The sequence below is a fragment of the Apiospora kogelbergensis genome (assembly GCF_038363985.1).
Source record: "Apiospora kogelbergensis strain CBS 113332 chromosome Unknown utg000001l_segment0_segment0, whole genome shotgun sequence".
NCBI lineage: Eukaryota > Fungi > Ascomycota > Sordariomycetes > Amphisphaeriales > Apiosporaceae > Apiospora > Apiospora kogelbergensis.
The window spans coordinates 6,516,905-6,532,261 of record NW_027117418.1 but is presented as its reverse complement, the minus strand read 5'-3'; the positions used below and the strand labels follow the sequence as shown (position 1 = coordinate 6,532,261).

General features: G+C 53.5%; 7 protein-coding genes across 7 annotated transcripts; 2 read left to right on the top strand and 5 right to left on the bottom strand.

The window, feature by feature from the left end:
- Positions 1–2,777: 2,777 nt before the first annotated feature.
- PG998_002110 (uncharacterized protein) lies at positions 2,778–3,659 on the bottom strand (the record flags this gene model as incomplete). The annotated part of the gene is made up of 2 exons (XM_066868928.1): positions 2,778–3,507; positions 3,571–3,659. 2 exons carry the CDS (start codon positions 3,657–3,659, stop codon positions 2,778–2,780), a joined length of 819 nt encoding a protein of 272 aa, XP_066737343.1.
- Positions 3,660–4,325: 666 nt separating this feature from the next.
- On the bottom strand, positions 4,326–6,260 carry PG998_002109 (arylsulfatase; the record flags this gene model as incomplete). The annotated part of the gene is made up of 5 exons (XM_066868927.1): positions 4,326–4,513; positions 4,537–5,238; positions 5,262–5,737; positions 5,823–5,944; positions 6,030–6,260. 5 exons carry the CDS (start codon positions 6,258–6,260, stop codon positions 4,326–4,328), a joined length of 1,719 nt encoding a protein of 572 aa, XP_066737342.1.
- A 697-nt stretch (positions 6,261–6,957) lies between these two features.
- On the bottom strand, positions 6,958–8,390 carry PG998_002108 (P-loop containing nucleoside triphosphate hydrolase protein; the record flags this gene model as incomplete). Its single annotated transcript, XM_066868926.1, has 3 exons — positions 6,958–8,182; positions 8,238–8,329; positions 8,388–8,390. 3 exons carry the CDS (start codon positions 8,388–8,390, stop codon positions 6,958–6,960), a joined length of 1,320 nt encoding a protein of 439 aa, XP_066737341.1.
- A 525-nt stretch (positions 8,391–8,915) lies between these two features.
- Positions 8,916–10,583, top strand: PG998_002107 (T-complex protein 1 subunit delta; the record flags this gene model as incomplete). Its single annotated transcript, XM_066868925.1, has 2 exons — positions 8,916–8,976; positions 9,033–10,583. Exons 1-2 carry the CDS (start codon positions 8,923–8,925, stop codon positions 10,581–10,583), a joined length of 1,605 nt encoding a protein of 534 aa, XP_066737340.1. The 5' UTR covers positions 8,916–8,922.
- Positions 10,584–10,872: 289 nt separating this feature from the next.
- Positions 10,873–11,834, bottom strand: PG998_002106 (NAD(P)-binding protein; the record flags this gene model as incomplete). Its single annotated transcript, XM_066868924.1, has 2 exons — positions 10,873–10,881; positions 10,962–11,834. 2 exons carry the CDS (start codon positions 11,832–11,834, stop codon positions 10,873–10,875), a joined length of 882 nt encoding a protein of 293 aa, XP_066737339.1.
- A 390-nt stretch (positions 11,835–12,224) lies between these two features.
- On the top strand, positions 12,225–14,016 carry PG998_002105 (uncharacterized protein; the record flags this gene model as incomplete). The annotated part of the gene is made up of 3 exons (XM_066868923.1): positions 12,225–12,302; positions 12,365–13,500; positions 13,629–14,016. 3 exons carry the CDS (start codon positions 12,225–12,227, stop codon positions 14,014–14,016), a joined length of 1,602 nt encoding a protein of 533 aa, XP_066737338.1.
- Positions 14,017–14,288: 272 nt separating this feature from the next.
- PG998_002104 (uncharacterized protein) lies at positions 14,289–15,140 on the bottom strand (the record flags this gene model as incomplete). The annotated part of the gene is made up of 1 exon (XM_066868922.1): positions 14,289–15,140. The coding sequence occupies one exon, from the start codon at positions 15,138–15,140 to the stop codon at positions 14,289–14,291; it is 852 nt and encodes a 283-aa protein (XP_066737337.1).
- Positions 15,141–15,357: the final 217 nt, after the last annotated feature.

The window sequence follows — 15,357 nt, the reverse complement described above, 5'->3', positions numbered from 1 at the left end:
TAGTATCGTGTTTATTAGGTGGTGGTGTGAGTTGACATCGACTTGGATTTGATGTCAAATGAGCAGGATGCTTGGAGGATAAGGAAGTAAATGCGCCAGACAAGAGAGACTGGGCCGGGTCGCCTGGATGCCAGCAGGGTGGGTCCCGCCAAGCAATCAGCACGTGACCCCAAGGAAGGCGTGATTTGTGATTTGCTATCTGATGGCGGATGGGTTCAGTCCAATTCAATGTTCGATGCTGCCTTGGAACTGACATGAATCCACCCGAGTCACGCGCTTGCCGGGCACGGGTATCAGTAACAGTACCAGTGCGGTCGCTCTGTTGTGTGCGTGCATTGCGCATTGCATTCAACCCGAGAACCGTGGATTTAACCGTCGATATGACACAGGAAGACTTGGGGTGATACGAGCATGCAAAACGCACCTGCAGAGCCGAGTCAAGAAATCCAATTGCTTTCTTGAGTTCTAGACCTCCCTACCTGGATTTGTACTGTACGTATTGGTCGACGAGTCCAGCTTCCGCGTGCGATTGACAATTGGTGCAACAAGCTGATCGCTGATCGTCGACCTTGTTAGGCTTGGCTGCATTGTGAACCCCCAATCAAGTAAAAGGCCTCTTTAACCTTTCTCGTACCTGGTCTTACATATGCGCATACATACATTTCCATCGTCCGAACTGCCCTTGCATGACTCAGCATATCCGCGAGGCAGATCAGTCTTCAGATAACCTTGGCTAACGAGTGTCCACCGATGTTGTCATCGTCCCTGGCTGCTTCACTCGCAATGCGACGAATCCTGCGAGGACTGACAAAGTGAGGGGATCGTGTTTGGGGTAACATTCCTTTTCTGCTTCGCTCGGTACTACATGATCTATTTTCACAATCTCAAGCTGGGAATTTCACCACAATCAGATATATCTCGGGCAATCGAGCTTATCCTAATCGAAATCAAGGGCTTCGGCGATACATCATTCTTATAGACTACAGACGAACTCGGCCAGGAGAGAGTCCCGGACTACGTTGCCTGATTCCACGTCCTTGTCGATGGCGGAGCCAAGCTGATCAATAGATGATTCCATGGGATTGATGGACTTGGCCAGGAAATATCCAAACGCTGCCATGTCGAGATCGGCTCCTGCCGCGAGAAGAGTTGGATAGCAAAATTCCAAGCCATATGGATTGGTCTGGCCTCGCGTCCGCTCCCCCGCGACGGCCGCCAAGAGCGGCGTCCCGAAGACAAATTTATCAATGACAAGGTTTGCGTCCGCCCCATTCTCGAGCAACACTCACGGTCTTGCTCAGGTCTAGAAAGAATGTAAGCTGGAGCGGCGTGTTGTTTGAAATATGTGATACCTAGGGCTCTGATGTGTTTGACCAGTTTGGCTTGCCCACAAACACTGGCAGATCGGCGTCTCTAGGCGGGCATTCAGCGAAGTACTTGCCGAAAGCATCGATGAATAGGCCAAATCAAGAACTTAAGGAAGATGCCGTGGGGCTTCGGGATACACCAAGCGGTCGAGGGGAATCAAGCCAGACCTTCCTGGGCTGGCATTGGGTCAACAACAACAGCCTGGCGTAGTTTCCTAATTGGTCTCAACGTCTCCCCGCTGAAAGCTCTGTACCTGTGGTCGGACGCTCGGGTAGACTTGGACATATCTTACTCAAACTGCCATAAGTGGCCGTTCGATAAAGGATGGTGATGTTCTGGAACGAAGAAGCCCTTATCATGTCATCGACGTGAATTACAATATCACCATGGGATGCTAACCTCGCCAAGTGTGGTGGGACAATCTGGATCACAGATACGCAACTGATTTTCATGGCAGTGGGTGATCGTGGTAGACCGAGAAGAAAGTATAGGTTTACCAGCCTTCCAGCTAAGGGGCCAGTAAGCTCTTCGTAGGAAGATAAGGTTTACAAGGAAGATTCTCCATAAACCCGATGTCTCAAAGAGAATAAATATACCGGACAATTCTCAGTAGGGGCTGCTAAAATGAACGGAGCAGCGGTCATCGAAGGTAAAGCACGCCTAGGCTTACAAATGGATGCCGTGGCATAGGCTACATTGCCCCTTAATGACACAAACCGCGGTCGAGATCGAGCAACTATGCTCTCTTAATACATTTTCGTACTTTGATGCCAAATATATATCTAGATTTATAGTCAGTATTGTTACTGTGGTAACGCTGCATATTATTAACTATAGCCTCGATTAAATTTTGTTTTATTTATGCTTTCTATAAGCTGTAATATAATATCAGATTAAGAGAGAGAGGGAGATTAAACAGATTATAGGGGCTATATAAGATACAGCATTGTCTGTTTTCATCTTTTAATTGAGTATGGTAATGGTACAGTAGCATTTAGTGTAAACAGCTTGCCATATGAATATTATGTGTCTATTTACCTAGCCGGATTTCCTTGCTATCACTACACAAGATAGAAAATTGACTCCCTGGCCGGGCGGAGGTTGATGCCCGTGGCACACATGGCCCTGCCCTGAAAATGCAAAGGGAACATGAATATAACGCGTATGCTCCAAAACATATGGTATATCCCATTCCTGAACGCCTTGCTACAATTGGGCACGCTGCTTCCTCATCCTAGAGGCCACAGCCGTCGGGTGTGTGCCATTAGTGTAATAATAAAAACATTTCCTCCCAGTGCCTCTCATGGTTATTGGTCTTCGCTGCATTATTCGTAACAATACTGTCCCCTTTAGTATATGCATCGGCTCTTCTTTAATCGTACACGGTGCCTCGTTGTCGTGATCGTCTTCTAAGCCCCCTCCAGGCCGGAAAGGCAGCCAAGGCATACAACGTCGCCCTCGCTGCCCCGTTCCACGCAGCAGCGGCTGCAAACCGTAGAGCGATGGCCATTGCCCACCCAACCGTCCATATCGCGGCCGCTTGTTTCACGCCTATCTTTAGGTTCCCCGCTCGCCGGACTGCGTTCTGGTTGTTGATCGTTCTCGTCGCCTACATCCTGCATAATGAAGGACGCCGAGTAGCCCTGGTCCTCGTTCCGGGGAATACTTCTGGCTGGGTTCAAGGCAAAGGTCCAGTCTCGACAAGACCGCATGCATATATAGCAAGTTCGTTGCCCACAGCCCTCGCAATCGGCGAACGAATCCAAGTCCGACTTCTTGGTAGGCTTACGGTGGCATATATGGCAAGGACTGAGCAGAGCTGAAGAATTGGTTCGTGATACGACTGGTTTGGTGAGTGCCTGGTGAGCATATGTCGGGTGAGCGTGAGAGAACTGCTGGTGGTGCTCTTGTTGCAGTCTTTCGTGGATGTTGAGGCAACCATCGTAGGAGGAGGGGTTTTTCGACAGAGCATGCAGGCCCTCTTCGCCATCGTGAGTTACACGAGCTCGCTTGTTCGACGGCAAAGGTATCATCTTTCTGGAAATGCTGAAGCCGCGGTTCGGGTTGGCTTGCTGGAAGAGTGGCAGTTCGTCATTTTTGTCGAGGGTGGCGATGAATCCGTCTGTAGAGTTCCTGTAGCTAGGAATGAGCAAGGGGGTCTTCGAGTCGAGTAGAGCGAGAGTCTGCCTGGAATAAACTTACAATGGCATCTGAACTTCAGCGCTGTCATCCAGTCGCCGCTTCTTGCCCGATGCCAACAAATGCATCTCGGTATGGGTTGCCGAGGGCATCAAGGGCGCCGATCAAATGCTCCAATTCCCGGGGCCTGGCTTGGCTTGGCGAATCGGCGGTGAATCATGCAGATGTCTTGTGATAGGTGCCAAAGTCGGGGATGTAAGAGAAGGATGTCTCCGGCATTCCAAACTTCAAGCTGGAGAGAGGCAGGAGGTTGCTTTGTTGACCTGGGCTGAAGTAGCTGCCGTTAAACCATGGCGGCGCGGAAGAATCACTCGGAGGTTGGAAGTAATTAAGCCATTCTGATAAGTAAGTACAGTACCAGTACCCAGGGCGCTGTTCTAAAGATTGTAGCGCGACCAGCGCTGCCTAGATCAGGGGTCTAGTTTCTGGTTTAGCGTCTTGGATGGTCTGCTGCCCTGAAGCCTGCCAGTAGTTGTACAGGCCTAAAACTACATATTCAGCTCCCGAGTTACCCAATGTGGCACGTGGCTAATGCAGTGGCTGGTGTAGTGGCTTGGTGCAACTACTCCGTATACTGGGATAACGGGAGGCGAAACCGTGTGAAACGGTATCTGGCATCTTTGACCAATCAGATAACACTATGACTTGGCCTCTAAACTCATTCCGTCAAGGGAGGGATGTGTTCTACACCACCATGGTAAATCAGCGAATACAATAATACAGCTACTTCTCCTGTCTTGCTGGGAAATCACACATCATCAGTGCTTGGCTCTGCCAGTGTCAACTTCCGCCTTCTCATCCCGCTTCCCTGAGCCGGTACCACCACCATCAGTTGCTTTGGATCTCTTCAGCGCCTCCTGGAACATTGTATACGAATCAAACATGCCTGTCTCGTGGTAGTACGTTTCATAGTGATGAAGCAGCTCGCGCAGCTTCCCGGATGGCTCTCGGACAGATCATGGATCTCACCGAGGTCCGTCGCTAGGTCGTACAGCTCCCAACGGCCGGGCCCCTTGGGCGGCGGGAGGAACAGCGCCTTCCAGTCGCCCAGGCGGACCGCCGCAACGCCGAGCTGCTCCCAACCCACGGCGTCTGCCGCCGCTTCCGGGTCGTATATCACCAGGCTCTCGTTCGTCGGGTCACGCAGCAGCGGTGTCCACGACTTTCCCCTGACGGGCTCGACGTCGCGGCCACGGAAGGGGGTTCGGTGCTCCACGCCGGCCAGCTCCAGCATCGTCGGGAGGATGTCCATGACCGTCGTGAACGTGTCCGTGATGGTCCCCGCGTCAGCAGCCTTGACCAAGGGCGGATAGCGGATTATGCAGGGGCAGTGGATGCCGCCTTCGGTCGTATAGGCTTTGGCCCCCCGTGACGGCGCCGTCGCTGCACCCGCCCACTGTGGCCCGTACCAGACGAAAGAGTCGTGATTCCCGATATTCTCGAGGGAGTTGTTGCAGAATTTCTCGATCATGTCCTGAAGTTGGTACCCTGCCAAGATAGGGACGGCCTCGAGCAGCTGGCCCTCGGCCCCGTTATCGGACATGAATACGACAAAAGTCGAGTCAAGCTCATCTGTCTCCTTCAGTAGATCTAGCACGCGCCCTACATTGTAGTCGATCAAATCTACCATAGCCGCGAAAACTTCCATATGCCGCGACGATTTCTGTCGCTCTTCATCGCTGAGTTCCTCCCACGGCTTGGTATCCAGTGTGTGCAAGGGCGCCGCTTCAACATCTGGCGGCACAATCCCTTTTCGATCAGAGACTTGAGTCTCTGATCCCTCAAAGCCGCAGGCCCGTCATCATATCGGCCACGGTACTTGTCAACCACTTCCCTAGGGGCTTGCAACGGCCAATGTGGCGCTGTGAAGGCCAAATACCCGAAGAAGGGCTGTTCCTTCTGCTCCAGCGTCCTCTCCCGCAGAAACTTCATAAAGTAGTCCGTGTAGGTGTTCGACGAGTAGAAATCCTTAGGCAAGTCGGTGCCGCCATTGATGAATCTGTCGTCTTCCATCCAGATGCCGTCGCCGTGGAAGATGGCACGGGGCTTCTCGGTCACCCCGTAGAGTTGCGGCTCGTGGTTGTAGTGATTCCCCGCGCCGGGCAGCGAGCTAAGGACTTTGGTGAAGCCTCTTGCGTGCGGGCCGAGCTCCTTTGTCAAACCAAGATGCCTTTGATGAGGACCCGAACATCGTATACGTCAGCAGGACAGCAAATGTGGTGGCGATGTCGAAGCGATCGGACGGTCTTTCTTACCATTTACCCGACATAAATGTGAAGTAGCCAGAATCTTGAAGTAACTCGGGGAGTGCAGCAACACGGTGGTTTAGGTATCCTTCGTAGCCGGGCTTGTCCTTGAATATTTCAGGGAATTTCTTCTGCAATAAGAGTAAGCTCCACTGTCACTGCCCACTGTAGTCTTTGACCTCTTATCCAGCGGTCCCTGCAATGGCGTTGGCATACAATCCTCTCGGCCATGGCCCCAAGCCCAGCAATATGCGCATCGGTTCCCGAAAGGAGCATGGCACGGGTGGGCGAGCACGAGGCCGCAGTATGAAACCCAGTCATGCGCAGCCCTTCATCGGCTAGCCGCTGTAGGTGCGGTGTGTCAATCTCGCCGCCATAGGGGGAAGTGTCGCTGAAGCCCAGATCATCGGCGACGATGACAAGAAAGTTGGGTCGCTTAGCACTCATGTTGGACGGTAGAAGTGTAGAGATAATTTCGCAGCGATTGCTAGCACGGTAGGGACGAGGAAACACAGCACACAAAACCGCCAGTGCCGTGCATGTCGTTGTGGAAGTGGGAACACGATCTCGAAGGCAACTTGGCCTTTAAATGCACTTTGGTTGCGTCACCCTTTCTAAGTAGACTAACGGTTATGTTACGTCTTGAATCCGGTAAAATGTGCCGTGATGGCAATCGATTCCTAGACTGTAACGAACCCCCGGCACTTGTCTCGGCGGTTGGCCGGAATCGGAGTAGGATACATAACCCGCTACACCAGTGGGATGTCTCGAATGCTGCCGCATAAGATGCATGCTCCCCTGAACCCTCACCAAAATCAAGGCTCGGCAGTGAGAGTGAACCACTTGTCTAAAGGTACAGCAGTCGGGAAAAAGATGTCATTGTCTATCGTTCAAGCCGCATTACGCATGCAGACTGCCTGTCTAATAAGAGCGCGTTTGAGCATCCCACGCCATTGTACTTGAGATACGACGATCTGTCCAAGCATCGAATGACTTCAACCCCAAAAAGCAATGGAGTACGGAGTGTCAGAATATCAGCAGCAGTAGCATGGCTACCGATTGCTGTTTCGACACCCTGTCCATATTCATACAGATAGTACAGTTCAGCTTCTCAACCCCTATTCATTATGGCATCAAAGCCCCCTTAGTTGTATTGCATATAAGTAGCAGTAGAGTTGAACTTCAAGTTGCCCTTGATGACCTTGTCGACTGCACTTAAGAAGTCCTTCTCGCTAGCCACCTTTCTCCGCGCCCGGATGGCAAACATACCAGCCTCCGTACACACACTGCGGAGTTCGGCACCGGTAGCATTGGGGCAGAGACGAGAGATGAGCTCCCATCGGATATCACGCTCGACGCTCATGGACTTGGCGTGGATGCGGAGAATGTTGGCACGGCCCTCGAGATCCGGGAGTGAGAACTCGATCTTACGATCGATACGACCGGGTCGCATAAGCGCAGGGTCCAGTGTAGAGGGTCTGTTGGTGGCGAACATGACCTTGATGTTTCCACGAGCATCGAAACCATCAAGTTGTGTAATCAACTCCAACATGGTACGTTGCACCTCGTTGTCGCCACCTGCGCCGTCATCGAAACGGGCACCACCGACAGCGTCGATTTCGTCGAAGAAGATGATGCAGGCTTTCTTGGTCCGCGCCATCTCGAACAATTCTCTGACCATGCGAGCACCCTCACCAACATACTTCTGTACCAGCTCGGAACCGATGACGCGGATGAATGTCGCATCTGTTCGATTCGCCACGGCTCTTGCGCAAAGCGTCTTTCCGGTGCCCGGAGGACCGTAGAGTAGAGCACCCTTGGGCGGGTCGATACCGAGGTTGACGAACCGCTCCGGTGAGAGCAGAGGCATCTCGACCACCTCTCTGAGCTTCTCAACTTGTTCCTTGCAGCCACCAACATCTCCGTAGGTGACGTCGGGCTTCTCCTCCACCGTCATCATGGTGACTGTGGCGTCAATCTTGGGTGGGAGAGGCAACAGAATCTGGTACTTGTTGCGGTCGACACCGACGCGCATGCCCTCCTCGATATCGGTAGGGGAGACGCGCTCGCCCAGCTGCACGACAAACTTGGCTATCTGTTTGACGTTGATGACATATTTGCTCTTCTGCTCGTCCTTCTCATCCGCAATGATCTTGGTGCACCGCGCTACCTGAAGCGGTTGCTCTTCCGACATGCGTTGTCGATCTGCGGCGATATCCCAGAGATGTGGGGGAGCCAAACCGGTGTCCGACTCCTTGACGCCGATCTTCTCATCTACGCTTTGCTGCTTTTCTTTTATTTGCTTCTCGAGGTTCTTGAGAGCGTTGCCGTAGGGCGCAGCGCCGTAGGTTTTGAGGACTTGGATATCCCTGGTGGCAGGTTAGCTCGCGAGTTGCGGGACTGTCCGGGAGAGGCCAAACGAACTCGTCGGTGAGGGGCGTGATCTTCTTCTCTTCTACCTCATCGTCGGCGAACTTCTTCTGGTACTTCTCCCAGTTCTGACCGGTGGCGGACGGCTGCGTAGAGGGCAGGTTAGTAGAGATCGGGGGCCAAACGAGGCTGTCGCAGACGTACCATGGTGCCCAGGGAAGCTGTGGGAACGGGGCGGATTGGGGACGGGACAAATGGATCGTGTATCCGACCAGCCCGTGGGAGGTGATTTGGGGGGGCAGGGAGTTGGAGCAAGGAAGGAATCACGGGTATCGGAAAGTACGAATGCGGCTGGTATTGTTGTTGAAGGTGTGATGGGGAGAGGTGATGATGGGTTGAGGCGAGTTAGTGAGTGAGTGCCAGGCACGTCAGCTAGCTCTTGCCTGGCTGCTGGGCTGCTGAACAAGCCGGCAGTGCGAAGAGACCCCGGGCGTGGTTGTAGCAGATTTAGCGGGTCGACAGCCAGTAAGTAAGTAGTAGCCTTGCAGCTCCCCCCCGGTCGGATTTTGGGTTGACCGTCAAAAAAATAATTGGGATGGTAGTAGCCTTCAGCGCGGGGGATCTCTCTCAAGGCACAAGGGTCGTTTGCTATCTGGGAATCAATTTCGTTGACCTGTTCTAACCACTTCCCAAGACGCCAAATCAACCTACGTTCGTCCCCGAAGCAACCTCTCCAAACATGTCGACAACAGCGGCTCCTGGGTCGGGCGCCCACTCCAACACCACTTTCAGAGTATGTCTGCCCACACCGAGTGTCTATTGCTGCACCTGAGCTAATGCGGGATACAGGACAAGGAGAAGCCGATAGCAGTTCGCTCTGCCAACATCGTCGCCGCCAGAGCCGTCGCAGATGCCATCCGAACCTCGCTTGGCCCTCGTGGCATGGATAAGATGATCCGAAGTGGGAGGGGGGAGACAATCATCACAAACGATGGAAACACAATGCTCATGAGCATGTCCGTTATGCACCCCACCGCCAAGATGCTGGTGAACCTGTCGGCTGCCCAGGATGTCGAGGCTGGAGACGGCACCACCTCGGTTGTCGTCATCTGCGGTGCCCTGCTTGGTGCTGCTGACAGATTGCTGGGCAAGGGTATTCACCCCTCAGTCATATCCGAGTCCTTCCAGAGGGCCGCCGCCGCCGCCGTGCAGATTCTACACGATATGTCCCAGCCCGTTGCCTTGACCGACACCGCCACCCTCCTCCAGGCTGCGAACACCTCGCTGTCATCCAAGATCGTCTCGCAGTATTCCGGCCTGCTGGGTTCCATGGCTGTCCATGCAGTCACCAAGACAATCGATATCAAGAGCGCAGACAACGTTGACCTGAAGAACATCAGAATTGTCAAGAAGGTCGGGGGCACGATAGAAGACAGTGAGCTGGTTGATGGTGTGGTACTCAACCAGCCTGTCATGAAGTCGGCCGGTGGTCCCATTAGAATGGAGAAGGCCAGGATCGGTCTCATCCAGTTCCAGCTCAGCCCGCCGAAGCCCGACATGGAGAACAGCATCGCCGTCAACGACTACCGCCAAATGGATAAGATTGTCAAGGAGGAGCGGTTGTACCTGTTGAACCTTGTTAAGAAGATCAAGAAGGCCAAGTGCAACGTCCTCTTGATCCAGAAGTCTATCCTGCGCGACGCTGTCAACGACCTGTCTCTTCATTTCCTGGCCAAGCTGAACATCCTGGCCATCAAGGATATCGAGCGTGACGAGGTCGAGTTTATCTGCAAGTCTACTGGCTGCAAGCCGATTGCCGACATCGACTCGTTCACCGAGGACAAGCTAGGAAGCGCCGACCTGATCGAGGAGTCGCAATCCAGCGGTGCTCGCATGGTGAAGATTCTTGGCACCAAGAGCGCTGGCAAGACTGTCAGCGTGGTTTGCCGTGGCGCCAACGGTATGATTCTGGACGAGGCCGAGCGATCCCTTCACGATGCGCTCTGTGTCATCCGCTGCCTGGTCAAGAAGAAGGCCCTCATTGCCGGTGGTGGTGCCCCAGAGATCGAGATCGCTGCTCAGCTCTCAAAACAATCTCGGTCGCTGACGGGCACCGAATCGATCTGCTGGAAGGCCTTTGCGGATGCTCTCGAGGTTATCCCCACGACGCTCGCCGAGAACGCAGGTCTGAACAGCATCAAGGTTGTGACGGAGTTGCGTCACCGCCACGAGATGGGCGAGAAGAACGCCGGTGTTAGTATCAAGAGTGGTGGTGTCAACACCAACATTGCTAAAGAGAATGTGTTGCAGCCTCTTCTGGTGAGCACAAGCGCGATTGAGTTGGCCGCAGAGACCGTCAAGATGATCCTGCGTATCGACGACATCTGCCTGACCCGGTAAATCCGGTAAATACTGAAAATTAGAGGCATGGTATTTCGGGGTTCACAACCAATGTATCAATGTAATCTATTCTGCCAGCTTAGACGGCGGAATACGGGGTCCTTTACGGACCCCTGAATAGAGCCCAACGAGACCAATGCATTTGGAAAGTATCAACATGTCTGGAGTGAAGATCTAATACTGTTACTTGTTTGGCTTAAGCAAAACTTTCGAGGGCAGAGAATATTGGGTTATTAATTATCTTGCACAGGCTAATTGAACACAGGACATACAGCCCTCTAAAATCAAACTAGTTGGTCTATCGAAAAAAAAAGCAGAATTTGCTTCTCTACATGCTAGCATTTCCCCCAGAAATTCCTCGAGGCTGGTCATGGGTACGTTAGCCAACTCCGGTGATTTCTCCAAGGTCCAACGACCGTTGATAACGAACAGTTGGTAAAAAGCTCCGATATACAACCATGGCTCCTGAATATTTCCGCTTTCGCGACCCTTCAAGGCCCTCTGTTCGAGATCCGGGACAGTACCGCAATGGACAAGGCGAGCCTGTTTCCCCTTGACCCTGGTGTACTTATCTACCATCTCCCTGGGGCTGAGCTCCCCCGAAAACGCGGAATAGTAACCTCCCTTTTCCGCGTTCTCGGACAGGATGAGGGCGATGCTGAGCTCGGCCGCGTCTTGTTCGGCCGTCCAATAGTACTTCTCGTCGCCCATTCCGTAATACTCGAGCGTCTTGGTCGCTGGGTCCCAGATGCCGCCGCCGTTCTGGGGCGCGAAGCTATGGCGGCCCGCGGCGCCGAACAGAACCTCACCCAGCACGCCCGTGAACAGGTACAGGGGCCGCAGGCGACGGACTGACAGCGCGGCCTGCCGCGCGAACATGAGGAACGGATCGTACATCTCGTGCTCGCCCAGTTGGAGGGTGCGCCAGTCGTAGCTCCACGACTGCGCGTGGAAGACGCGGACGGTGTTGGACCGCTCCGCTGTCCGTAGTAGGAGTAGCTGTGCGTCGAGCTGCAGCTCAGCGTGGCCCGCGTTCGCCACAATGACGGCTTCGACGCCTTCCATGGCCGCTGTCAGCTGCGGTGTATCGTCGTAGTAGTCCTGAATGGTGACGAACGACTCGATCTGGATGGATGGGTCCAGCTTCTGGGGCGATCTGCCTAGGCCACGGACGCTCAGGCCATGCTTGATGGCTGCCCGAGCAAGATTCTGGCCGACATGCCCTGTGATGCCAGCAATTAGGACAAGCATGGTGATTATTTCGGGTGACTCGGTAATGGGGTGCAGTTGTTGCTGGTGACTATATGGTTTGACGTAGGGTACCTTTCTACAAGCGTCGATGCCTTGTCTTATATGAAGATCTCTCGGCCGAGCAATGCATTATGGCACGCTTCACGCAGCACACATTGGATATATCAAGTTACATCAATGCTACAGCGGAATCGAGCACGCCACGGGAATGGCTGGACTACAAGCAAAGGAGTATCAGTTCGCATAGGGGGAAGGAGGCCAGCTTGAGCTAAGCCCTTCTAGGCAGGTTTCTCGGCCGAGGACTAGCAATTAGTCAGTGAGACGCGGCACGAACAGGACAGAGAGACGTTGGCCCGATCAACCTTTCTCACCCCCTCTGCATGAAGCAAAATGGCCGGCAACACCACAAACAGTCTTCGAATAAAGCGCAAGGCGGTTTCCAGGAACCGAGTAAGCAAAGCCTGTCAGGTGAGTAAGCAGGAGAGTCAGAAATCTCGGTTCGACTTCGACTTCGGCTGACCATCTCTCAGCATTGCCGGGCCCGTAAAATCAAATGTAATCAATCTCGGCCTTCTTGTGGTAACTGTCTGCTTGGCCAGTATGAATGTTGCTACACCGAAGACAGTGCCCCGGACGCCACACAAAGGCCTAAGACGTTGTCTTTGGCATCGCCGGAGAATATATCACCACTTGCTCCATCGCTTCCGGGGATACTCACCCCTCAAGGCCCCCAGAAACGCTATATATCCAGGTGCAGCTGGATGTCTGAAGTGTTTGTACGTGACGAGGCTTCGGCACCTCCTTCGGCACATTCTCAGTGCAGCTCGAGCCCCGGACTAGCCGCTGAGGCCGAGCCAACACTTTGGCTCCAGTCGATTCCCCGAAGCCATTATACGAAGTTGATGCGCTGGTTTTCCGAACATTGTTACATCTTCGTGCCCATCGTGGAGGTAGAAGAAATCGAAAGACTGGTGGATGCCTGCGAAACCCTCCAACTCGATGAGGAATCGTATCTGCTCCTTGCCACCAGCTGCCATGCGTCATCCTTGTCCATAGAGGCATGGAGGCCAGAATTGACTCTGCTCTATCCTTCTGATATATGGAGAAGATGCGTTGAAAGTCTCTTTCGTCTATGCAGCCCGTCCTACTCAATTGCATACATAAAAGCGTTGGTCTTCAAGGCCATCCCCAGCATCACCGAAGGAGCGGCTTGTCCGGTGGCAAGCCCTATATCCACTCTCGTCCGTTCAGCACAGCTGGCTGGGTTGCACCGCGATCCAACAAGGTTGGACATACCATCCGAGGCTGAAGCAGAGGAAAGGAGAAGGCTTTTCTGGAAAGTCCACGGACTTGATATCGCCTTCTCCGTGGCCCATGGACTCCCAACACTGCTTCGCCCTTCGTCTTACGACGTGCGGGAATTAGACGCAGGTTCCCATCCGGGCCTCATATTCCTCAAACATTGCTCGCGAGCCCACATGATCTTCTCTGATGTTCTCGAGATGACGCTCGGCCACAGCCAGGCCACTCCACAGGTCCATAAGGACCTAGCCACTGCCGCCACAAACTTCCAAGAGACAATCAGAGAACTAGGACATAGTTGGGGGCCCAGTCCTGGAGTTCCCGCCAAATATGTCCAGCATAGTTTGCTTATCATTAGCTGTAGGTTGGTGTTGACATTACATCAACCTTATCTAAGGAAAGAAGGGCGACCGCTCTCGCCGTCTCGAAAAAGTGAGCTCCAAATTTACCAGGAAATTGCCCCTTTCATGCTGACCTGATCTCTCGCGTCAGAGCGATTGATGCTGCCAAGGAGTGTATCGAAACGTTTATACTATGCGCACACGACTTCATATTCGCTCCCCTGAAGTGGATCACAGGACTATACAATATATACCAACCAGTTGTGATTATCTTACGAGATCTTATACAACACCCGGGTAGCGCCGAGGCTGACGACCTTGGCCACACAGTCGCCGCCTGCTTCGAGGCTTCCGCTGATGATAATCAATATATGTGGGAGAGGCTGAGGCGATTAAAATCCAAGGCCTGGGAGCTCAATGGGTGGTCAGCGAATACCAAACTCCCGGTCGGTCAAGGAATTGAGGAGACAACAGACTGGGATACATTCTTCGCCTCCTTCGCGAACGATAGCGCATTCCTTGACTTCGCTCAGCTCTGAAGCATTGTCGTGCTCTTCATCCCTGGCATGCAGGGCTGCTCCTATCCAACACATAAGCGTCTGATCAAGGTTGGAGGCAAGCAGTAAAAAGGAACGTTACATGCAAAATGAAAGTCAAACTTAAGCTTTGAAACAAGGAAGGTATATATACAATTGTACTACTAACGTTTATGTATTCCGGGGCATCGTACGTCTGCGGTATGCAATAGACGCCGCCCAAGGCCGCTTATATACTTAGGTGTTTGGTGCTACTGGATCAACCAGTAGCTAAATCACCGATGAGGATGGAACGACTCCCGGCTTGGAGATGGTGTCCACGGATTTTGGCGATCGTCCTCGTCCTTGTCCTCGTCATCGCTGCCAAAATCGGATACACCGTTGCTGTCCCGTCGGGTCGGCTTTCGAACGGGTTGCGGCAGCCCCTGTGCTCTTTGCGGTCGCGCATGCCGACTCTTGTGTCGAGCGGGCGTTGCCGTCTCCGGCTGTGCCCTCTGGGCCGTCGTATGTTGCTGCATATGCCGAGTGAAAGATGGGGGTTCGTGTCGTTGAACCGACTTCATCTGGGGTTGCTGATGCCTACGCTGACTGTCATGGCGGAAAGAAGGCGGTGTCGGATACACCATCGTCGCGCTCATAGGCTGCGCCGCCACATAGCCCCTTTGTATTTGAGGTCGGTGCGAGGCCTCGTGGATCGAAGGCATGTTTCGGACGACGGGCTGTCGCTGCGGAGCCTCGCGGGTGCGACGACCTTGTGGGTAGTACGCCGGCTGTACCGGGGGCGGCCCGCGTCGGCGGGTGTCGTACGTCACCATGCCGGGCATGGCCGCGACACCCTTCATAAGGTCCGCCTCGATGATCGAGTCGCAACTGCTCTTGTTATTCAAACGGTTCGCACCATGGGAAGAAGAGCTTTTGTGTCCATACCAGCCGTGGGTCTTGGCGGCACGCGTCGCCGCCTGCTTTGCTTTGCAGTCAGGACAGTACTCCGGTCTCGTTACGTTCGCATCTATGCCCCGGCAACCTCTGCCGCCGCCGAAGCAGCAGCTCGCCTCGGGCTCCTGTTTCGCCACGCACTCTTTAACGTAGGAATGGTGGCGACAGAGGTAGTAGACTCGGTTGCACATTGTGTGTGTGGGTGAGGATGTCAAAATAGGGGTAGGTGTATGTATGGAAAGGGGCGAGGGAGTGTCGGTAGGTTAGAAGGGTACCGATACGAACTGTTCCTGACAGGTATTGGAAATATCTCGAAGAAGAAGAGAAGAAGAAGAAAAGAAAGAAAAGTGAGCGGTGTATCTGCTCTCGCAGACGTGAAAGAGCGTAAGATTCGTGGAAGTTTCGGGT